Source organism: Tiliqua scincoides, chromosome 10 (assembly GCF_035046505.1).
Source record: "Tiliqua scincoides isolate rTilSci1 chromosome 10, rTilSci1.hap2, whole genome shotgun sequence".
Lineage (NCBI taxonomy): Eukaryota > Metazoa > Chordata > Lepidosauria > Squamata > Scincidae > Tiliqua > Tiliqua scincoides.
This window is the reverse complement of record NC_089830.1, coordinates 1,106,308-1,131,352: the sequence shown is the minus strand read 5'-3', so window position 1 is coordinate 1,131,352 and position 25,045 is coordinate 1,106,308. Positions and strand designations below refer to the sequence as shown.

The following is a 25,045-nucleotide window of genomic DNA, read 5'->3' as shown; positions in this document are numbered from 1 at the left end:
ATCTGAAACATTTTCTGAGCCTCAGAGAGGCCGGGAGCTACCTACTCAGAACAGCGCCCAGAGCGGTTTTCAGACAACTTCCGATTTTACTAGTCTGAAAATTGTTCCAGGAGCTATTCTGAGCCTCAGACAGGTTGTATGAGGCCTCTCCAAGGCTCAGAATGGGCTCAGGACATGATTGGAGCAAAGCTCTGGTCATGTTCAGAGCAAAGGTGGGCTCTGAAAACCGCAGATTTTGTTATCCATGGTTTTCAGTATCGACGGGGGGGGGGGGTCAGGGAACAGAAGAGGCTCCACCTGTAATCAGAAAGAGGACATCAGCAATAGGGTGATTCATCCTCCTTCAAGCAGCAGGCAAGAAATAGTGAGCCTTGAATGAAGTTGGAACACAAGTTCTCTTTCAACCTATTACTCTGAAGAGAAAGAATTTCAAGGGCATTCACACTGTTAAGGCTACTCCTACAAGTCTGTAGGCTGGTAGACAGTCATAAAAGTCACTTTATCTCCTATTGCCCTTCCAAGTAAGTCATTAAAGGGAAAGTAGAAAGAGGGTGTAAGGTACTTTTTCCCCAGGAGTTTATGATTCAGGCAACATAGTTACAGATCTAGCACATCACTTGCAGGCCTGTTCTCAGGAATGAGGTTGCCACAGAAACATTTTCCCTGTATTCCAGTATTCCGTCTCCTTCTGTTCTTGTTTTTCAACCTGCTCACTGTTCGTAGGCAGACAATCCATCAGTCAGTCTGTCTCCGGGCACTTTGAAAGGCTTCACTCTGAGCCAGCAACCCCTCCCTTTACCCAGAGTGCAGCAGTGGGAAAGAATGCAAAGTGATTATATTTTTTTCATGTGCTCCGGGGAAGGGAGGGGGTCACTTGCCTTGGAGTGAAGCTGTTCTAAGTGCCTGGATAGAGAGTGACTGATGGATTGTCAGCCAGCCGCCCTCTCTCGCATTAACGAGGCTACTGTTAAATAACTTTTTCCCTAACAGAGAGTCACAGCCAATGGCGCAGTAGTTTAAGGGAGCCACTTGTCAAAAACTACTGGGGACCACTGCCTGAAGTCTTCATAAAACAGTCTGAAAGCCATTGCTCTAGGAAAATGGAGTGCCTTTGTCTCTGCAAAACTGTTCAAACTCTTGAAAAGTATTCAAATAGATTATTATTAACAGTATTTATTAACAGTATTCAAATATAGAGACATCCTCCTTACCTCTGTGAATTTGTTGAGGGTTGCATTAGTTGGGTTGTGGGTGATCAGGAAGCGCATACTCTCATAAGTGATCTCCACTGGAGCCGGACGGTTCATAGTGGCAAGAAAAAAAAACAGTATCGGGGCAAAAAAATTCAAACTTTGCGATGTTTCACAGCTGAAAACATTAAAAGAGACCACTAAAGTGTCTGGGGATTGATCAGAGCTTTCCTTGTTTGCTTGGTTTGTTCTTCAAGAGGATTCTTCACTTCAAGAAAAGTAGGTTTGCTTGAGCATCCGCTGGAACTCAACTTCAGCCTCAATTACTGCAGGTAGCACTCCTTCGGACTCCACAGTCTCCCACTACATGCAAAAATAGGCAGCCTTTATTACATTTAGGCACGGGTGAGGCACAAAGTAAATGTGAAGACAGGTCTTTTCACTTGGGTTTGACCAGGCTTGGCTTCTCTAGCGTCACTAAGAGGAAGGGGTGTCCAATGTGCAGAAGATATCCCCATATATATTTGAGACTTATATAGCGGTGTCCGGAGTCTTCAAGGCAAAGTTTCGTTATGGCACGTAGTACCCTGGCCCCCAGCTCACTTGTCAGCCAGGGTGCTGTGCTGGGCCCGGCAGAAATCTGCCCTGACACTCAGAATCGCCATAAATGTGTGGCGGAGATTCGAATGAAAAACCTAGGAAGAAGGAAAAAAACCATGCTTAGAACAATGCACAGGTTGCTAAGAAATGCATGTAAAGAAGCATTAGCACACCAATGGCATTAAAATTTCAAACTACCCTGTTCCTGAAACCGTTTTGGATATACAGTGAACTGCACAGGTTAATGCAACATAACATACCTGCACTCTCAAACTCTCTCATTTTGATTAACCAAGGCCAGTTCTCATATCGCTATCTGTCAATCATGAATCAAACTACAGCTGAGAACTTTGGCTTTCCAGTTCACAATGCATGACTCCCCCATATAGAAGCAACTCATGCTATTGCTGGAACTTGTCACAAGCTATTGCACGCACTAAGCCTTCTGTTCTGCAAATCTGATTCTTAATGTTGGTATCTGGAAGGAGACATCACCCATAAAAATCAGTTACCTGTTTGTGGAAGATTCCGTTTCAATATATGCAAGTTATGAGGGTTCACTAAATGCTCTGCTAATTCAATCACATACAGATCGGTCATGCCAGATGGAAGCCAAGAGTAGTCCAACTCACATTTTTACAGGGCAGAGCGTTCCATGACGCACAGCATAAAACAAATACCAGGAAATTCTAACCAGCTTCACTTCAGTGTTGATCTTTACCAAGGTTATGACGTATATCAGTTAAGACAATGCACCAAGGAAGGGACTGCACTCTAGTAACCTGGCCACATGTACAAATTCAACATTCAAACAGCATCCTGCACCACACAAACTTGAGGAGTTTTGCTTACAGGCAAAATGGTGAGCAGGGTGTCAGATTATAAAAGTGATAAGACTCTGTGTAAACGCTTTTAGCCTTTTAACGAAGGTCTTCAAAATACAAGCTTTACGTAACCAATACAGAAATGCCTGCAGTCTGAGAACATCTAATCCCATGCTCATACAACTCGGAAATAAAACGGTGCAGCTCTCGTTCTCTCAGTCTGGAAATAAGGCAGATCTCTGCAGGCAGTTTCACTTCCTCAGATCTATACTGTGCCACAGAGACTGTGTATGAGGAGGGGGAAATTCAAAACCTGCTGCTGGGGCTGGAAGAGAGAGGGGAGCACCGCAGTGTCCATGTTGCTGAAATAATTTCATCTCTTCTTACATCTTCAATTCTAAGAGTGTCTGACATTGTTGGGGGCAGAATCTGCACCTATTTCCACATATGAAGGAAGGCAGGGTAAATACTGGATGTAAAGGAAAATATGGGCAGAGCAAAGCATGGGTCGTCAACCCCATAAGACTTACGGGCAACACCACTGCTTATCACCCCCATCCCAAATATTGGCAGCTAGGCATACAGTTCTCCGAACGTTGCAGAACTACTGAAAGACCACGGCAGGCAATTGTTTCTCTGCAGCAGATTTGTAGGAAGAGAGGTGCTAGGCAAATTTCTCACTGAAGGCAAAGCAACTACAGTCGTGCATCGCTTAACGACAGGAACGCAGACCAGCACCCCTGCTGTCAAGTGAGGCTTGACGTTAAACGAGAGCTATGCTCCTCTCACCTCCGGAAGCTTTTCTGAACCCTACAAAGACAGTGCACATTCGCACACTTCCTCTCAGAGGCCCAGAATGGCCAAAAAAATGCAACTTTTGGTTTCCCAATGGAAAGGGGAAGTGACTTTTTCACCTTATAAGGCATTCAGGGACTTGGGGAAGCCCTAGTGAAGCCCTTATAAGGCGAAGGTTTCCTAAGGAAACCGGAAGCATCTTTTCAGCTGTTTCAGCTATTCTGAGCCTCGCAGAGGCAGTGCACATTCGCGTGTTGCCTCTGCAGGGCTCAGAAAAGCTCCCGGATGTGATGGGAGCACAGCTCCTCTTGGCTTTGGAAGGAGATGGACAGGGACCAGCAGCAGCTGTCACATATGCGGGCTGTCGCTGGTTGGAACGTCGCTAAGTGACATTCACCTGTACTTGTCAATCATGCAATCAGATGTAAACAGAGGGAAGGGATATGTGGCAACAGTCTTGCAAAGGCCTTAAAATTCACATACAGAATGCTTGCTGTGGTTCTCCATTGTCCCTTGGGAGAGATGCCAGAGTAGGAGGAAGCATTTCTTGTGGGTGTAAGCAGACCAGATTGTCAACCTCCTCTATTCTTCACTTTCCTCAACTGTGCCTCTCCCACGGGCCCCAGCAAATCTTACACTTGTGGAATAACTAGCAAAAATAGTCAAACAGTGGAAGTGTGATGCTCAAGACCACATGCATAGACTATAACATCGGTTCAACTCAGTCAGGATGCTGCTGCGGCAGCTACACTAGCTGCCAGATGCTTCCAGGCTCAATTGAAAGTGCTAGTTTTAACTTTTAAAGCCCTATATGGTTCAGGACTAGAGTATCTGAGGGACCTCCTCCTTCCATATAATCCAGCCCATACTCTCAGGTCATCAGACTGACATCAGGCCCTCTGACTGTGCCACCACCAGCAGAGGTGAGGGGAGCAACAGCTAGAAATAGAGCCTTCTCAGTGGTGGCTCCTCATCTATGGAATTCCCTCACTTTAAGGATGGTTCCCTCTCTAGAGAACTTTTGGTGAGGGCTTAAGACTTTTTTTATTCAGAAAAGCATATGACTGCTAACATGATCGGCTGCCACTTTTTAATTAATGTAATTTTAATAGCATGGAGTCTTATTTGCTTTACTGTTTTGTGTTTTAATCTTTTACTTTGTTTTGTGTTTTTATGTTGTAAGCTGCCTTGGCTGCCCAAATGTGTGATAGAAAGGCAGGGTAGAAGTTCTTTAAATCAAATATTAAAGAAATTCTTTAAATATCCAAGCACTCAGAAGAACGGAATGGATTTCATAATTCCCTGAATTTAATTTTACCTGGAAATAAATTTTGTAAACAAGCTACCTGATAAAGTTTCTTTTCTGACCAGTATAGAATGTCTCATAGAGGCAGATGAAACCATGTACCATGGTTTAAAATCCACATCAGCTCCCCTGCTTTCCCTCCATGCACCAGAGTAAATTAAACACTTCTGCCTTCATGCCAACTACACTTCCCCACTGATCTTAACTCAAAACTTTTAGTTCGAACTTCCATTTGTTAACCAAACAGGAAACCAAACTACAGCTTGATTCTCTCTTGCCCCATCTGACATAAAGGAAAAAGCACAATTGTCATTCATTACAATTTATTAAGATGATCATCTGAACTGGGCCAAAAACTTACGAACTAAGCAAGGGAGAGCATAAAGTTCAGAACATGAAGAAATTGAGAGTTTCTTATCCAGTGGGAAGAATCTGAAATTCCATCCAAGAGAGACAAAAAAGCAGCAATATTCAAACTACAGTATTTGCAATCTTTAGACTAGTCTTGCAAGTAAAATAACAAAAGTTACTGTTCTACAACAAAATAGTCTGTTTATCAATACATACAAGAATTTGGAAACCACTTTTTAAACAATAATATATACTTTTTTTTAATTCACTGAACACTGAGTAACCACAACCAGACTTGCAATGCTATCAAATAAATCCCCATACAAAGGGAATGTCTGGGCCATTTTCTCTTAAGACAGCTGCAGCAAATGTAAACCGCTAATTAAAGAGTTCATTTCACAACTTTTCATCTGACACCTCAAAGCAAGAAAATAGGTACACAGTGCTTTTTTAAAGATGCAGGCAACAATCACAAAATACCATCTGGTGACTGAAGCAGTCTTAATTTTTTGGGTTTTGGTCAGCACCAAATGGATACAAATAGCAGAGCTCCTAGCAAAACAAAGCAGGAAGGTTCTGGCCTAGAAGTGTCAGACTCAGTCCAAGTTCAACCAGCACTGAACTGAGTATGTCCAATTTACTTCACTTTTTTTAAAGGCTAAATTCATGTTGTAGATCAGGGATGTTGGGCACCAGCAGGTCTGCCCGGCAATTTATAATCACAAATGATGACCAGGGAACATGTTAGAGAATTTTAACAGTAGCTCTGCTGCTTTTATTATTGTTTTTATAAAAAAATATTGATTGCTTTATAAAGTTTATATAAACTGCTCTGGGAGGAATTGGCCTAGAAAGCAGTATACAAGCAACCCATCCCATGGCATTCAAACACATCAGGGCAACACCACTCAGAATTTCCCCTATTGCCAGCATGAGCAATTTTAATGAACCACATCTTTAGCATAAATAAATCAAACTCCTTAAACAGCGAGCCACTGCCCTGGCCAAGCCCAAGTCAAGCCATCCGCAGGCCTTTAATTGCTTCTGTGAAATGAAGTTCCAAGACAAGACACCATTTATGTGAAGTTGCCACTGGCAAGAACGGGGTACATGCATCGCCTGACTCAGCTCTGTTGGATTCCGACTCTGCAAGTGAACTCTAATATTAACAAGCTGGTTACAACCACCAGTTCTTCTCCAAGGAAGTGCTACTGAACCACCAGCATGTTGCAAAATCTCTGCGTTTTAAGCCATTCCACAATAGGACGTTAATGCTGTCCATAAGAATCTAAAACAGCAATGATATTTTGAAACCAACACTATTACAGAGGCACAAGTATTCCTTTGCAAAGCAAGGGAGGAAGTGTCCACTTTCAGAAAAAAATAGTGATCTGAGTTTCTAACTCCTTCAAAGTCAGCGCCTGCCTCCTGGTTACAGAAGTACAAAGATAGCCACAAGGCAAAGGACCAAGAACACCTGGGGCCTCATTCCTCCCTCTCTAAGTCAAAACATGCAGCTGCCAAAGGGCACTGGATATTCAGGGAAAAGGCCTCCTTCTCTGCCATCTTCCCCTTCCCTTTCCAATGTTAAATTGTGAATCTGTGTTAAACCACACAGAACTAGGAGGACAGGAAAGGGAGTATGTTTAAAAAAAAAAAGATACTGAAGAGAAGCCTAAAGGCAGATTGCATAAGAGAAAGCTACCAGACCTGCTGCCATCCTCCTGAAAATAAATGGACTCAAGGACTAATGATTAAGAAAACCTCTCGCATGACAGAAGACTGGCCTGTGGCATCCCAGCAGCCTGCAATGAAGGTTTCAAGAGTGCTACAGATGCTTCTAGATAGAAGAGCGATCCTGACTACCATTCTCACATGCTCAGAACAGTGCTGAAGACTTAAGTACATAAAATAGTCCTGCCAAAGGCCCATCTAGTCAGCATCCTGTGTCTCAGAATGGCCTGCCAGCCGCCTCTGAGAAACCCACAAGCAGGAAAGAAACGCATCCTTCAGCAACAGGAATTCAGAGGTACACTAAATACAGCACACAGTCATCAGGCGATATGCCAAGGTTAGAAAAATTCCAGCACCAAATCGCCATGGCTACTACAAATTACATTGGCATGAGAGCCAGAAACCAGGGGAGAGAGGCCCTCTGGATCCAAGTCCTCCTCTGAGATATTACAACCACTCTCCATAGGAAAGGTTAAGCACTGAACAAACACTGGTGAAACTACAGCAAAGGAACTAAGGGCATGTTCTCCCTGCCACAGGAAGCTGTTTGCGCCACTCAACCTTCCTTCCCCACCCAGACTCAGAGGGTGCATGTGCCACCCTTCTCAGTTTCTTGCCTCTTTTCGTGCAGATTCAGACAAGGCAAAGGAGAAAGCTGCACTATGGCCCACACTCATCCTCCTGACAGGACTCCTCAGATGCCCACCCAGAGTCCTAGCACTATGCATGGAACTCTCTCTGCTCCCATTCCATTCACCTGGAACAAGAGCACCTGATCACTCCTTTCTACTCACAACTGCCAATCTCTTCTCAATACATATAAATATATTATATATAAATCTCTTCTCAATATAAGAGGAGCACCACTTGAAATGTGCCTTTTTACCCAGGTAGCAGGGGTATTATGATATATGGAAATGAAAGCTGGCTCATACAGTTCCATGCTGTATCATAACAACATCTCACTGGTTCTCAGAACAATCAGTCTCGTAGATGGGTTTTGAGTTAAGAAAATTCACTTTTTGTTTCATAAGGCAGTTGTGTTTTATTTTTCTGGTTAATTGGCCATACAGATAGAATACAGATACTCTGATGTGGTTTGTTTCATTGCATCCTACATTAAATTACCTTTACAATGATATACAACAAGATGATATTTATAAATACCAAGATTTTCACAATTTTGGTCACTGGCGTCAAGCTCAGCTTGTTGCCCCCTTAAACCCTGTGTAACTGCTACCCCATGCACCCTCTTAGCAATGCCACTGCTTGGATGGATATAATTTGGACCAAGTGATTCATTAATCATTAATTTATCTAGAATAGGGGTCTCACACATAAGGCCGCAGGCTGTATTCTGGCCTCCAGCTCTTCATGATGTAGTTGCAGAAATCTGCACAACCAATGTTTGGAGGCCTCCAATGTTATCTTGAGGCCTCAAGACTTTGGAACTCAAGATCTTGAGGAATCACGCTCATGTTTTCTTTTTCCTTATTAAACACTATAAAGATTTTAAAAAACAATCAAATATTGCAGCCACACCATCATTTAACAATCCAGATTGAGGGGCTGAACTTATAAAACTTCAAGGACCATCTGCAGACTCATCCAATAGCAAGAAATGATGACAGACATCTTCCGGACAGACCGTGCTGAAAGTTGTTGCATCATACATCACAGTATTTGCCTTCTTTCAGGCATCACCAAGTTGCTGACCTGTAGTTACTTCATGACTGATCAAGATTTGCATACAGGTTGGACTGTGGTATCCATGGGGAATAGATTCCCAGACCACCACCACCCCTGTGGGTACTGAACCAGTAGATACAGTGATCCACAGCTGAGCCCACAGAGGACCTCTGGATGAATTCGGAAGTACCTTCTAGTTGTATCTGCAGGTGTTTTGATGTGCTGGAAGGTCGCATGCTGCCTCCCCACATCTCAGAAGACCTCTGAGGGACACTTTGTGAAGAAACCAGAAATGTCTCCAAGAGGCCTTCTGAGGTGCAGCTCAGAACACCTCTGGAAACAACCAGAAGGCACTTTATTTCTTTTTAATTCAAGGAGCCAGTGTATGTTTTTAACAAGATCCTAGAAGACAGCCCCCTCTGCATTTCAGCTTCTGGCCTTAGTGACTCCAAGGCCTTATGACAAACTGCGGCAGCTGCAGCTTCCCAGGGTTGCAAGACAAATACTTTGGAAAAGGTTATTAGGATCACCTTTCAACATAACAGAGCACAGCAGTAGGGTACAAAGCAAAACCTGTTAATTTGTCAGCCAGTCATCAGAGATTACCTACCTGTGTGTGAGAGCAACACCTTGAACACCTTGAGTTCATCGAAACTCCCACATTTTACTGCTAGCTGAATTCCTCCCCTCTAATTTTTATGTAGCTCAAAGAACCACTATGAAGAGCTGGGTACAGGCATCAAGAAAAAGTAATTTGCACTTTCTCAAAGCAACATAGATGTCCTTTAGACAGGGTATGAATAGGTAGACATTACTTGTTTCTTGAAACTAATCCTATGCAACCAGGTTAGAAATGAGAACATGTGGTTTGGAATGTTGTCAGAGATCTCTTGACCATGATCAAACACTGTCACATCACAACAAGTCAAGATTAAACATGCACCAGATTTTAAACAGCAGACAGCTTTTCATTAGTTTCAAGATGCCAGTTAGCATGGGCAGAGATGCTTGATCCACTGCACTTCACAATGCTCATGGGACTCAAGTCTCAAAGTGTTTGACAAAGTTTGACAATGCCCTGCCCTTTGCATGCTTTGCAGAGTGGTAAATCTGCTGCTTTACTCACCTGAACAAACTTCCTTTTTCGCCTTCTAACTCTGCACTCTACAAAAACCTACATGCTACCCAAACCTCAACATAGGGGCCTTTTTGTAGTTTAGCAAAACCTACCATTTACTGAATGGTCATCTAATATTCATTTCTTTTTAAAAGACATCAGAAACAAAGTCTTAAAACACCAACCAAGCATAACCCCAACTTCCAGCCTCGGGTATTAATACTGCCCTGTGCCGATCAACTACTGAATAGTTTAGCTAATGAATCAGATTAAAGCTCACAGCTCTATGAAAAATACAAATGACATGATTGGAGTGGCAAATGACTAGTTTTAGTGCTACCATGGCACAGCCAATTTAAGTACAAAAGGCAGTGAGCAATTAGGAAAAATAATTAAGGTACTGAAAACGGAAAGCATCACTGCTGTTGCATTTGCAAAGAGTACCTAAGGGATCAGATAAACATGTTTTTCAGCTCTGCTCAGAATCATTTGAAATTACTAGGAGTCAGGGTATCCATGTGATGTTTTAAGGTCCTGCATACCATACAGGAGAAGCAGTACTGAACAATATTTCCCAAATTGTAGATGGAGACCCACCAGTGGATTGTGACCTGATTGTTCATGGGTTGTGAAACTGACAAGCTGATTGCTGACAAGGAAAAACGCAGGCAGCCCCATGGAAAGAAAAATGAGCCGCATGTATGCATTTACTCATGAGCAGGCAAACATAGCTCAGTTCACATTGAAGGGCAGGCTGAGAGAAATGTAACACTAGTAGGATAACCCCAATCCAATGAACACAGGTTCCAAAAAAACACTTGAGAATGAAGCCCCACCCACTAGACTGTCAAGGAAAAATGTATTGAGCCCTACGGTAACTGAAACTGAGCCACATGTGCAAATTTACTCAGGAGTAGGCAAATGTGCCTGGGTTCTTATTGAAGACCAGATGAACGGGAATGAAAGGCCACCAGAATGGCCCCAATCTGATGTACATGGAGTTCAACAAACGCTCCAGAAGGCAGTCTTCTGCACCATACTAAAAGGATAAAAACAGAGGATTGAGCAGCTGGTAAGCTTAAACTTTTTTTAAGACTTGAAAACCTAGGTGGGACCTAATAGAGTGCTGTTTTAAAACATGGGTGCTAGTGCTAAAAAGCTTGGGAACCACTGGTATAGGAAATAAACATCCTGGTAAATACACATGGACACACCAGTCAGTCACTCTTGGTAACAGCAAATCTTTCTTGGGTAAGCAGCACACTCCGCCTTGCTCCATATCTCAGCAACAGAACAAGGTAGATATCTAGTTCACAGGAAAGGGAGAAAGTTGCACACAGTTAAAGATACCTTAACAACCAGCACATTTATTGCAGCATGTTAGTGTTTAAACTGCCACAAGGTTCTCACAGTTTGGAATTAAATATCAGTATGACGTTGGAATCCAAATATTATTAGAATACAACCCACTAGCACCCATCCCATTTCCCATGCAGCACTTGGTATTTCTGCCAGCACTGGTAAGATCGCTTTCCACATCAGTCTCATTCTCCCATCCTCTCCACAATTTTAAATGGGAGTAATCTAGTGATGAACAAGAGAAACACAATAAAAACTGAAAGGACATGCTCATGCCAGATTTCTATACTCTTTACATTATGAGTAATAAGGTTAGTTCTCAAGTTTTACAAACAGTCTGGTGATTTACTGTGCTTTCCCTCCTCTCCAAGTTTGCTCAGGTAGACTATACACACAGAAGGATCCATAACTGCCTTTATGAGAACAGCACCAGCATTTACACAGAAGTGACTAAACAGAAAACAGATTCATTGTACTTATGTTCATTTACAAAGCTTTCTTAGAGATAAGGGCAGAGGAGTTGTAATTGAGTCAAGTAGGTGGGCTGAGCTGGAATGGGGGGAGCTTCAAGGACCACCCTGGGGGGAGGCCTTGCTACACTGTTGATAAATGGACATTGTTACCAGACATTTCACCAAAGGTAAAAAGCAGCAGCTAGAACTCCAACTACAGAATGTACTTCTGTAAGAGACTATGGGCCCAATCCTATCCAACTTTCCAGCCCCGATGCAGGCATGCCAGCGGGGCCTCTGCTGCATCCTGCGATGGAGGACAGTCATGGAGAACTCCTGGAGGTAAGAAAACATTTGTGGCTGCATCAGCTGCTAGAAAGTTGGATAGGATTGGGCCCTATGATAAATGAAGAGAGGTGCATACACACAACAGAGCTGGCAACGGGGAAATTGTTGCCATTGTGTGAGCACATACCCCAACACACAATGAAATCTCAAAAGCAAATGAATTAAGAGCCATTCGAAAGTTTGTAGAACTTCAATTTTAACACCTTCAAGTAACTGGATGTTTATTTCATGGGGGTGGGGGCAAATAGGTGTGTGAAATACAGAGCTGCTGTTGTAAGTAAGCTCTCTTTCAGGTCCACATCCATAGCCAGATGTCAGCTTCTAGCAATTTTGTGTCCCACCCTCAGGCTTCTATGACCTATGTCAATAGTTCTATTTACCCAAATGACTATTTGCTGTCCTTCCTGACCACACTGTGTTCTCTATTTTCAGCCAGCAAATTTACTATAAGAAACTTAACATAACAAATATCAAACCCACAAAATATTTTAAAAGGTGATTTTATAGATGAAGCAAGTTCACCAATAAAATTCCATTCTGAATCACACCAAGATCCATTTGGCTCAGCATTATTATCAGAAGTGGCCAGTCAGATACTTACCACAACACATCCTACACCCACCCTCTGTTATCCCAAACATCTGGCCATCAGAGATATCCTGTTTTTGAACATGTTTTCATTATCATGACTAGTAGTTCCCAACAAACCTATCTTCCACATATTTATCTAGCCTACTTTAAAACCATTTATTCCAAGGACCATCAAAACCTTCCTGGCCAATGAAGACAACCAGAACTGCACACGATATTCTAAAATAAAGATATAACATGCACTTCCATAATGCCTTATTTTCAACATTTAGAAGTAATAAAAACTCAGGATACAAAGTCACTTGCTAGAGATAGATGTCATTCTGTTTTTTCCCCCTAAGTCTAATCTTTCTACATCTCTGTCTAAATTTGCATAGCCCAGTGTGGCTAGGCTCACTTGGAGGTTATTTCCCACAAATTTTAGTGGTGTTGACTCCAAGGCAAACAAGCATTACAGTTAAGCCTTAAGAACACTGGACTGCTTGACAATCCAGGATGCTAAAATGTATTATCAGATTAAAAGATGCAGAATGAGACAGCCACTCTTCCAGTTCAAGGCAGCCTCAACATGCACAAGCTTCTCCCTTTCTAAACGAGCTACCTGTATTAAGCCATTTCTGCCCAACACTGCATATTCACAACAGGTATCAAATGTGTACACCTGTAGACAGGGCAGAAATGCGTTGAAGTGTCTTCTTAAAAAACTACACTCAAAGGATCCATCACTTTTCTTACACAGAACACTCTACTGAAGTCAGAACAAGAAAGTTTACCTGCATTACTTCGCTATATGTTTTTGCATTAGAAGCTACACAACACCTCTTCCCATCCAAGCCCCCTAACAGTTAACCAGCACAGCATTCCACAGCAGGGCAAAGTACAGGGGCAGGGACAGCAGACAGATTATGGTCATAGTTCAACATTTACAGGAAGAAAGTTTGGGCAGAGTGTGGACATTGCACTCCATGTGATCATTAAAAGCTTTGAGAGAAACTGTACAGTGTTTCTATTTAGCCCTATTTAGGTAGTCTGCAGTTACAGGCATCCCGCCTCCATTACCATCAAAAAAGTCATCAACTCCCACCACTTGTACACCTTCCAGACCCACATAAGCAAGTTCTTCCCATCTGGGGTTAACCAAAGATAACATTTCTGCATTTTGAGTCACAGAGGGTGGTGCCTCTTTTTCCTTACTACTGCAGTTCTGAGTCACAACCTGCCCTGCTCATTCAACAAGAAAAAGAGGGTGGGTGTACTCCTCATTTTCAATTCACACAAGAGCTTATGAAAGTGCCAGCCTGTTCACAAGCACTAAAATTGACACATTTGACAATTGTCCCACTTGAGTAAAACCAGATTGTGACAAACAAGTGGATGAAACATTGGCAATGTTAAGGACTGACCTTCATTCTCACCTCATATACCCTGCACCCAATTTGCTTCCAGTATGACTGATTTAACTGCACAATATTTCTTTGGCCTAAGCCCAACCCTTCAGCAGACACATCCCTTTAAACTTCCTAGCAATCCCTATCTCTGTATTTCTTTCCTTCCCAAGAACTGCTCCTGCCTTCCTGTGCTGGATCTCTTAATTGCCCTGAGGCACACACGTGGTCTTCCCCTACATGTCCCTGTCATATGCTCCAGCTCTGACCTTCCCTGACACTGCCACCACTCCTCGCTACATACTTACTCCTCATTTGTCCAACACCATCATTCCTCTTGCCAGCATTGTTCTTTTCTTGCACTGATCCCCATTTGGTTTTCCACCCCAAAACTAATTTCGCAAGCTACAAGTACTTCCACTCACACTTTGCTACTCCTGATTTGATGCTCGTTTTCGTCACATCTCCCCAGACCACATCCTTTCTGCACAAAACCACTTCCTATTTCCCTAGGAAATATGACCCTTGCTGTCTCCCCTCTGCACACACATCACACAGTCCTCTTCTACCACTGCTTTGTCATGACTTCCTAGGTCTGCCAACTTCCTTCTAACATTTCCCCACAGTCAACTCCCATATTGCCTTCATGTCTGACCTTTACTTTAGCAGCCCCCCTTTTCTTCTCCAAGTTTAACAATTTTTACTTTGCATCCCTAACCCGCTCTCTAAAAATCTTTGTCTGATCCCTACAAGCAGAACCATGATCTTCCTTTACAAAGTCTGTCAATTTTTCTGATCCATTCGAAATGAAAAAGAAAAAAGAATTTGTTCCACAACAGCAAAAAAGAACAAACAGTTCTAGAAATATGAAAAACAGTAAAAACATATATTATCTATATGCAAATATAATGTTTTCATCATTAATGTCCCATCCCTTGTTTTTAATTTAAAAAACAAGTTATATTGAGTTGTACATGAAAAAACCAATTCCACTAGATTCCTTTCTCCTTTGGGTCTCTCCACCACTAATTCTATGTTGCTACAATTCAGCCCACCTGCACTGTCAACCTCCCAGCAACTCTCCCCCAAAGTACTTCCTCAAATAACTTTTCACCCCCAAGTCCATCCCCCATTCCTACCCAACCACAAAATTACAGTCTTGAAAGACAACTGGAGTTTAAAATTGAAATAAATCCCCTAAAAAAAATGCCAACTCTCTCAACCAGGTTATACTAGCTCTTCCTAAACCACCACCAGCGCAAGAGCTTTTATCCTATTCCAGTCAGTGCCTTTATTTGCCACTCATGTTTCGGCACTCTCTGAAGCCCTTCCCTTCTGATTAAGAAAGGGTCCAACCCTCCCCGCCCCCCAAAGTCTCAAAGACACAACAGATGGGTCTCACCCACCAGGCCAGGCCTTCCCTTATTACAGGCTTGAAAGAAGACTAGTGTCTAAAAATGAAATATGCCCCCTAAAAAAAAGAATGCTATCTTTCTGAGACTAATCTCATGTATGCCAAGTCAGAAGTCGCACTACAGTCAATGAGGCTTGCTCCAAAGTAGGTGTGGATAGCAAGTAGGTGTGGATACCTTAGAACCCTCTCTTAGGGTTCTGAATAGGAGAACTAAGTCCCATTATAGTCAATGGGGCTTACTCTCAGATAAGGGTGGATAGGATTGCAGCCTTAGAGCCCTCTCCTATAAATGCCTGCTCAGAACTAAGTTCCATTATAGTCAATGGAGCTTACTCCCAGGTAAGTGGATAGCATTGCAGCCTTAGAGTCCTCCCAAATGCATGCCAACTCAGAAGTCCCATTACAGTCAATGGGGCTTACTCCCCGGTAAGTGTGGACAGGATGGCAGCCTTAAGAGTCCAGTCCTGTGCGTGTCTACTCAGGAGTAAGTCCCATTATAGTCAATGGGGCTTCCTCCCAGGTCAGTGACACAGAAGCGCAGGCTCCTCCAGGTTAAGGGACCCCCCAAAAAGTCTCACAGGCACAAGGACTGCTAGCCCCCCGCCCAAAGCGGGTCTGAGCGGCCAGGCCAGGCCAGCCTCCCCCTCCCTGCGGCTGAATGCCTGACCCCCCCAGAGGAGGAAGGCGGGAGGGCTGGTCCCCCGACGGCCTCCCCCCGCGCATGCGCCCCCCGAGTCCCGCACACACCGAGAGCATTGACGGTTCGGGCGCCTCCCTCACGGCTCGGGCGGGGAGGCCCCTCTACCTGCGGCGGGGCGCGGAGGCGGGCCAGAGCCGCGGAGGAGGCCGGGAGGAGGAGCGCGGCCCGCCGACCTCGACCACGACGTCGCGCCCGCCGCCCTACCAAACCGGACCTGACCGGCAGCCGACGCGACGCGGCGCGCGCGCGAGAGTCTCCTCAGCCAGCCAGTGCGTCACGCGTGACGGACAGCGCGCCTCCGCCAATCACAACGCAGCCTCGGGAACAGGGCCCGCCCTCCACGCCTCGCGCATGCGCAAAGGAGGCCGGCCCCCTCCACCTTCCGCGGTAAAGTCCCCTCAGCCAGCCATCGCGTCACGCGGGACGGACAGAGCGCCTCCGCCAATCGCAACGCCACCTCAGAAAGAGGCCTCGCCCTCCTCGCGGCCCTATGGGAAGGATCGGTTGCTCTCGCCTCACTGCAGCACCTCCTCTACGCCCCCCCGGCGATGGAAGAGTCTCGGGCTCCTCCCATTGGCCGATTCCCGTCGCCCCCCGAGGTACAATGGTACAGCCTGCAGCCGAGACGACGGTTGTTCCCGACCCTCCAGAGCGGCGAAGTGGTGCGCTCCGTCCCGGCAGACTCGCCCCCCGCCAAGCAATGGTATGGCCCGAGCAGAGTTCGAAGGGCTCTGCGGGAGGAGAACCAAGAAGCTGAGCGCGGGACGGGTCCCTGGGTGCAAACCCCACTGTGCTGCCGGCAGGGAGGGGCGCCCCCGGATGGAGAGCAAAATCGGGTCGGGGGAACAGCCGATGGGCAAGGAGCTTGGCTGGAGGGAGCCCAGCAAATGTCCACAGAAGCGATGAGCTCAAGCAGGAGCCCAGGTCTCCCCAGCAGGTCAACCTGGGCTCCAAGTCGAGAGCCCAGGTCTCCCTGCCTGCTTGACCGCTCTGAAGGTAGTGCTCACGGCCCTCCCAAACAGACGCTGGATCCACCCCTGGTTCTAAGGAGGTTCAACTCTCAGAAAGCTGGGAGGATTCAGCTCCACCAGGCAGAGTCCATACATTCAAATCTTCTGTTCTTTGACTTTAAAAGTAATGAATATTGTAAAAAAGAACCAATGTTCCAATGGCGTTACTGTATTTGACTAGCATATCTTTCCTCTTGCTTTGATGTAAAGTAAATAAATTTTATTTTAATATATATCAATGTATCAGCAATGTGTCATCAACAAATGTTATAGTTATATAGGTGCTAAATAGGCACTATATAGCATTATATAGGTAATAGATAGGTGCTAGACAGGCCCTTTATAGGTGTTAAATAGGCACTATAGATAGGCATTATATAGACGCTAGATAGGCACTAGATAGGTGCTAGGCTCTATATAGGCGTTAGCCACTACATAGGCATAGGTGTTATGTAGGTGCTACATAGGCACTAGATAGGCATTAGATAAGCACTGTATAGATGTCAGCTAGATGCTAGGCGCTAGATAGGTGTTATAGGCGCTATATAGAAATTAAATAGGTGTTATGTAGGCGTTATAGGCGCTGTATAGGTGCTAGATAGGTGTTAAATAGGTGTTATGTAGGTGTTAGGCTTTAAATAGGCACTATAGGAGCTATATAGGCACTAGATAGGCATTATATAGGTGTTAGATAGGTACTAAGGTACTATATAGGTGTTAAATAGGCATTTTCAATAGAAATAAATACTACCTGCATCACAGTGAGATGCTTTACTTTTATAGGGTTGCAGGCCTGTGTATTGCACAGGTGTGTAAATGAAAGGCTGTTTTGCATGTTATTTCTATTTAGGCAATACATTTTACATGCATGCAGAGATGCATTTATTCTATGCACATTATTGTTACATTGCTTTACAGATAATGAATGCATCTTTCAAAAAAAACAACACCCAAATTATTTTCTCTTCAAGAAATTTGGGGGAGTTACAGGTATTTGATGTTTCTGCATACTTATCCTTTGATTTTGCCCACCAGCATAGATACCTGACATCATTGCCCCCCTTGAAAAAAATAGTTGCCCCCCCCACCTCTAGAATCCTGGCTGCGGGCTTGCCTTGGGGCTGCATTGCGACTGCACCAGTGCTGGAAAATTGGGTGGGATTGGGCCCTGTGTCCCCACCACAGAATGCAGTGCATGCCCCATTGGCACAGCTGCACCGGCAGTGGAAAATTGGATAAGATTGGGCCCTCAGCCATTGCAGAGCATGTGGAAAAAACGGGACATAATGTGAAGTTTGACTCCACAGTTTTGTTGAGAAACGTGTCACGTTATTTCCAGAGAATGTAACTACTGGGTAAGAGGCACTTTTTCAAATGGGTGCTCCTTTTTTTAGCAGGGGGAGAGTAACTGGCCCACCTCACCCCAGCACTGTCTGTTCTAGTGGCTGTCTGCTGGTATTCATTTGCATCTTTTTAGATTGTGAGCCCTTTTGGGACAGGGAGCCATTTAGTTATTTGATTTTTCTCTGTAAACCGCTTTGTGAACTTTTAGTTGAAAAGCGGTATATAAATACTGTTAATAAATACTGTTAATAATACAAGCAATTGAGATATTTAAGCATAAGGATAATACGAATAACAGGAGAGGAAACTGAACGCTTTCCACATGCGCTGCCTCCGACGCATTCTCGGCATCACCTGGCAGGACAAAGTTCCAAACAACACAGTCCCGGAATGAGCTGGAATCCCTAGCATATATGCACTGCTGAAACAGAGACGCCTGCGTTGGCTCGGTCATGTCGTGAGAATGGATGATGGCCGGATCCCAAAGGATCTCCTCTATGGAGAACTCATGCAAGGAAAGCGCCCTACAGGTAGACCACAGCTGCAATACAAGGACATCTGCAAGAGGGATCTGAAGGCCTTAGGAGTGGACCTCAACAAGTGGGAAACCCTGGCCTCTGAGCGGCCCGCTTGGAGGCAGGCTATGCAGCATGGCCTTTCCCAGTTTGAAGAGACACTTGGCCAACAGACTGAGGCAAAGAGGCAAAGAAGGAAGGCCCATAGCCAGGGAGACAGACCAGGGACAGACTGCACTTGCTCCCAGTGTGGAAGGGATTGTCACTCCCGAATCGGCCTTTTCAGCCACACTAGATGCTGTTCCAGAACCACCATTCAGAGCGCGATACCGTAGTCTTTCGAGACTGAAGGTTGCCAACAACATCTAATACGAATAAAAGGAGGAACCCTTATCTCTGAATTGTATTTGGATACCAATTTTGGAGCGCTCTGGATCAGGTCTGCTACCCAGAAGATAAAGCCTCATGTCATCAAAGAAATTATCATACTATCTTTCAACATGACTGGATGTTTAAATGGAAGTTTTTAGTAATTTTGAAAGTAAGAATTCAAAGGAAGTTGTCAGGGGCACTTAAAGTGACAAGTTCATTTGGATGAAGTCCCATGTGTATGGGATGCCTCTAACTCTATTGCAGTGTTTCTCAAACTGTGGTTCGAGACTCACTAGGTAGATTACCATTCATTTCAATATTTTATTTTTTAATATATGAGACCTGATGCTTCAGTAGTATGTGACTGCATTTGGAGAAATCTTAAGGATCTGTACTTTTAACAGGCTACTCTGTATATGCTTTTAACAATGATAGTAAATGGGACTTACTCCTGGGTAAGTATAGGTAGGATTGCAACCTAGGATTGTTAAAAATTTTCTGCTTGTTGATGTCACTTCCAGTGGGTCCTGACAGATTCTCATTCTAAAAAGTGTGAGAACCACTGCTCTGTTGGGTTAGGCAAGACCTTTGCTGTGTAAATAGAGAACAGGAAGTTGACACACCTTGGAATGGTTGAGATTTGCATTTGATAATGTAGTGACACAGGGGGATAACTTTTCCATATCACCATGCTGCCTGGCCCCAGGTGCCAGGAGGCTCCAGGATGTTGCGAGCCAGAGCAGTTCTGTTGGGTGAAAACAAGAACAAGAGGGAGCCCAAGGCAGCATGCTTCCGAGGCCAGAGATCACAGGAACAGGTTAGGGACAAGAGACTGGAGGCCTCTGGGTCAGCTGGATAACCAATGTAAATGCTGAAATCCTCAAAGAGGGAGGTTTGAGTATAGCCAGAGAGGACAAAGGTGGGCTGGGCATCAAAAATACAGACAGGGCGGCAGTCAGGAGGACAATATACAGCAACCACACAGAGATAATAGGGGGAGCAGAGAATGAACTTCTGCAATGTGGGTGAGCAGGCAGGAGCAGGAATGCAGAGGATTTGGGAATAAGGTAGACACCTGCCTGCCCCACCACCAGCAGGGCAGGCTGAAAGTGTAAGTGAAAAGAGGGCAGAAGAAACAGTGTCCGGGGCAAAGGGAGGGAGCCCGATTTCTTCAGTGAGGGCAAGCAGCTGTGGGGACAGAGAGAGAAAATGGACTTTTCCCTGGTGTAATTTTCAATTTGTTTGTCAGACTTGAAAAAAAAATCTGCTATTTCATTTCAACAGGGTCATATTTCTGTTTTGCCACTAGAGAGCAGTAGAAAACAGCTGTTGGCTCCTTGGGAAAACAGCCTTCCCAGAACAAGGAGCCACAAGACAGTCTACAATAGCGGTGTCCAAAGTGGAGACTTTCAGCTGCATAAGAAGCAGAAATAATCTAACAGGCACCATTGCCAGGCTACAGAAAGGAGCACCTGTTGAAATTCTGTCACTCACCCAGCTGTTGCAGACATAAGAGCCCTGCCAGAAAAAAGGGTGGGCAACCCTGCCCCAACCTTCACAGTCACTTTAGCTGTAGGAGTATGAACAAAACAAATCTCTAGGAAGCTAGTTTTATTTTCCATGCAGGCTGCAATCTTGTACACTTTTACTTGTTGCTTGGGAGTAAATCCCAGTGGCTCTTACTTTTTGAAGGAAGGAGGCAACAGTCTTTGAGGACTCCCCAATGGTATGTTCATCCCATACTTTGGAAAGCCCTGCATGCAACAGCTAGCCCTTCCTCCTTGGGGCCCAGGAACCAAGCATGGGGCAGGCAACCCTCTTTCCTCGCAGCTGCTGCTACAGTGATGACATGAAAGAGACTCTCAGCTGCTGCTGCTGCCACCTGCTTGCCACTGTCTCTTGGAAAACCTCTCCAAGGGCCCCTGGTTGGCTGACTGGCAGCAGTCAGTGGGATTCATAAAATGACCCTGGAGGAAGAAGAGGACAGCCCACTGCCACTCCAAGAAGCAAGCCAGAAGGCCCTGGAGATTACAGGGTGGCAGCAGGTCCTCCCTGTGTTCCTTTCCTTGGACACAATGGCTCAAGGGCCCAGGCATCCAGCAATTTTAAAGTGGCTTTTGGGGCAGAAGACCATCCTCATGAGCTCCAACAATTGTTTGGCAAGCATCCCCATGGCCCCTAGCTTGGCTGGGCACAGGTGCAGGCCTTTGAAAGGCCACAGATCCTCTCATGGGCCCCACTAGCAATCTCCCCAGTAACAGGGCCAGCCCATCCATGAGGCCAACTGAAGCAGTTGCTTAGGAGGCAGATTGGTGACAGGGTGCTCATAAGAACATCAGAAGAGCCCCACTGGACCAGGCCAATGGCCTCTCTAGTCCAGCTTCCTGTATCTCACAGAGGCCCACCAGGTGCCTCAGGGGGCACAGAAGACAACAAGAGACCTGCATCCTGGTTCCCTTGCACCTGGCATTCAGAGGTAGCCTGCTTCTAGATCCAGGAGGTTGCATATGGACATCGTAACCTGTGATGGAGTTTTCTTCTAGAAATCTGTCCAACCCCCTTTTCAATAATAATAATAATAATAATAATAATAATAATAATAATAATAAATTTATTTCTACCCCGCCTTTCTCCCCGAAGGGACTCAAGGTGGCTTACAACATATTAAAAACAATTTAAAAAACAAATAAAAACATATTAACACATACTAAAAACAGCAGTCAGAGTAAAAATAGGTAAAAAGAGCATAGAGCAGCAGCAAGTCATAAAAGAATCAGGCCTGTAAAAAAATATTAAAAGATGTTAAAAAGATGTTAAAAGGCCAAGAACTCAGAAGGCCTGTTTAAACAGAAGGGTCTTCAGGCCTTGCCGAAAGGTCTCAAGAGAGGGAGCCATTCTTAAGTCAAGGGGAAGGGAGTTCCATAGCGTTGGTGCCACTACTGAGAAGGCCCTATTTCTTGCAGCCGCCCCACGTACCTCCCTAGGCGGCGGCACTTGTAAAAAGGCCTTCTCTGATGACCTGAGAGGGCGAGCCGGATTGTACGGGAGCAGGCGATCTCTAAGATACCCTGGTCCAGAGCAGTATAGGGCTTTAAAGGTCAATACCAGCACCTTGAATTGGGCCCGGAAACGAATGGGCAGCCAGTGCAGCCACTGGAGAAGCGGACTGACAGGGTCGAACCGCCTACCTCCAGTAACCACACGGGCTGCCGCATTCTGCACTAGTTGCAGTTTCCGAACCGTCTTCAAGGGCAGCCCCACATAGAGTGCGTTACAGTAATCTAATCTCGATGTCACCGAGGCATGGATCACCGTGGCCAGGTCTGCACGATCCAAGTACGGCCGCAGCTGGCGCAGCCGAAGCTGAGCGAAGGCCCCCCTTGCCACAGCCGCCACCTGGGAATCCAGGAGCAGCTGCGAGTCCAGGTGGACCCCCAAGCTGCGGACCTGCTCCTTCAGAGGGAGTGCAACCCCATTCAGCGCAAGCCGATAGTCCAGCACCTGCATCGAGGATTTCCTAACCAGGAGAGCCTCTGTCTTATCCGGATTTAATTTCAGCTTGTTAGCCCCCATCCAGATCCTCACTGCCTCCAGACAGCGCTCCAGGTCCTCAACCACCACCCTGGAGTCTGGAGGAAAGGAGAGATAGAGCTGGGTGTCATCAGCATATTGATGGCACCCCACTCCAAACCCCCGGATGACCTCTCCCAGCGGTTTCATGTAGATGTTAAATAGCATGGGGGACAGAATTGAGCCCTGTGGCACCCCGCATCTCAAGGGCCAGGGTGTCGAACAGGCATCCCCCAGCACCACCATCTGGGACCGACCCTCCAAGTAGGAGCGGAACCACCGCAAAACAGTGCCTCCAGCTCCCAACTCGGCCAATCGGCCCAGAAGGATACCATGGTCGATGGTATCGAAAGCCGCTGAGAGGTCCAGCAGGACCAACAGGGACGCACTCCCCCTGTCCAGTCCCCGGCGTAGGTCATCCACCAAAGCGACCAAGGCGGTTTCCGTCCCAAAGCCCGGCCTGAAGCCAGATTGAAAAGGATCCAGATAATCCGCTTCATCCAAGACCCTCTGGAGTTGGGACGCCACCACCTGCTCAATTACCTTGCCCAGAAACAGGATGTTGGAGACTGGCCGGTAGTTATCCAACACAGTGGAATCCAGGGAGGGCTTCAGGAGGGAGCGAACCACCGCCCGTTTCAAAGCGAGTGGTAACGTCCCCTCCATCAAGGAAGAGTTGACCACCCTCCCTGTCCACTCAGCCAGCCCACTCCGGGCAGCTCTTATCAACCAAGCTGGGCAAGGGTCAAGCAGGCAGGCAGATGGCCTCACACTCCAAAGGAGTCTGTCCACATCCTCAGGCTGTACAAGCTGAAAAGAATCCCACAACACAGGACAAGCAGTTGCCAAGGGGACATCGTCAGACACTGTCAATGTGGCATCCAAGTTGTGACGAATACGATCGATTTTATCTGCAAAATGTTGCGCAAACACGTCACAGCGGCTGACCGTGTATTCCTCCTGGTCTACTGGGGGGGGGGCTGATGAAGGGGGCCCCGCACCACACGGAACAGTTCTGCTGGACGGTTGTCAGCAGTCGCAATGGTAGCAGAGAAGAACGATCTCTTCGCTGCTACCACCGCCACGGAATAGGCTCTGTAATGGGCTCTACTCCGTGTCCGGTCGGATTCATCCCGAGTTTTCTGCCACCATCGCTCTAGACGCCTGCCCTGCCGCTTCATCCTTCGCAGCTCCTCAGTGAACCAAGGAGCCGCTCCGACTCTGCGACGTGGCAGAGGTCGCTCCGGAGCAATCTCATCCACTGCCCTGGTCATTTCCCCATTCCAGAGGTCAACCAGGGCCTCAGATGAGACGCCAGTCTTGGCAGTGGGGAAATCCCCCAGAGCCCTCAGGAAACCTTCAGGATCCATTAGCCTCCGGGGGCGGACCATAGAAAACGGTCCCCCGCCTCTGCGGAGGTAGGAAGTCGCAACAAGCCTAAACCTTACCAGGAAGTGATCTGTCCATGACAACGGAGTGATCTTGATCTCCTCTACGTCCAGATCACTGCCCCCGTGCCCAGCTGTAAACACCAGGCCCAGCACGTGTCCTGCAGTATGTGTTGGGGCCAAGATCTTCTGGGACAGGCCCATGGTTGTCATGGCGGCCATGAAATCCTGAGCTGCACCTGACACAGGGGCCTCTGCATGCACATTGAAGTCCCCCAGCACTAATAGGCGGGGAGCCTCCAATGCCACCCCGGAGATCACCCCTTTTCAAAGGTATCTAGGCCAGATGACATCACCACACCCTGTGGCCAGGATTTCCACAGACTGACTACATGCACACTCTGTGGCAAGGAGTTCCATGGATTAGCAGGCTGTCTCGGGCCAGCCCTGCCTGGTAAGAACCCAATGCATGTGGTGAGTCTTGGTGCTTCTTCTCCTGAGCAAACAAGCGCAAGGTGATTTACAGGTGCAAAACTGATTGCACACAAAGAGTTAAACCGCCCCCTCCAGCCTGCTTCCTAATGCGCATGCGCTTACAGGACAATACAGCTGCCCAGACACGAAGCCACCTCCTCCAACGCGCATGCGTACAGAGGCTCGTATTGTCTACTGAGCCAACAGCGGTTGCGTATGCGCATTCGCGCACTCTCCCTTCCCTTCTCTCTGGCTTTTGTTTGCCGCTGGGCGGGTAGAGAAGCCTGATGTCACAAAGCAAACCCCACCCCCAAAACCGCGCATGCGCCCGGGGAAAATGGGAGGTTGCGCGCGAGCGGCGGGAAGTGCGCAGGCGCAGTGTGCTTCGCTTCCTCGCACCCCCTTGTGGGGACGGCCTCCCGGCGTCGCATGCGCAGTGGGCGGCGCGGCTGCGGCTGGCGCGCAGGCGCAGTGGCGAGCCGAGCCGAGCCGAGATGGGACAGCGCGCAGGCGCAGT

General features: G+C 46.3%; 2 protein-coding genes across 3 annotated transcripts in view; one reads left to right on the top strand and one right to left on the bottom strand.

Annotated features, from left to right (window-relative positions):
* The window catches only part of PTP4A2 (protein tyrosine phosphatase 4A2), a 35,950-nt gene extending 19,830 nt beyond the window's left edge, over positions 1-16,120 (bottom strand). Inside the window, exons 1-2 of one of the 2 annotated variants that reach the window (XM_066639098.1) lie at positions 15,903-16,120; positions 1,212-1,885 (exon numbers count right to left, since the gene is read on the bottom strand). In XM_066639098.1, the coding sequence (XP_066495195.1) occupies positions 1,212-1,307 (96 nt within the window). In that variant the 5' untranslated portion in view covers positions 1,308-1,885; positions 15,903-16,120. Of the gene's footprint in view, positions 1-1,211; positions 1,886-14,049; positions 14,551-15,902 lie in introns of those variants that run through there. The other variant, XM_066639099.1, reaches the window with a different exon arrangement.
* LOC136661453 (proline-rich protein 36-like) lies at positions 15,814-17,098 on the top strand. The gene is made up of 2 exons (XM_066638714.1): positions 15,814-16,779; positions 16,823-17,098. Exon 1 carries the CDS (start codon positions 15,814-15,816, stop codon positions 16,759-16,761), a length of 948 nt encoding a protein of 315 aa, XP_066494811.1. The 3' UTR covers positions 16,762-16,779; positions 16,823-17,098.
* Positions 17,099-25,045: the final 7,947 nt, after the last annotated feature.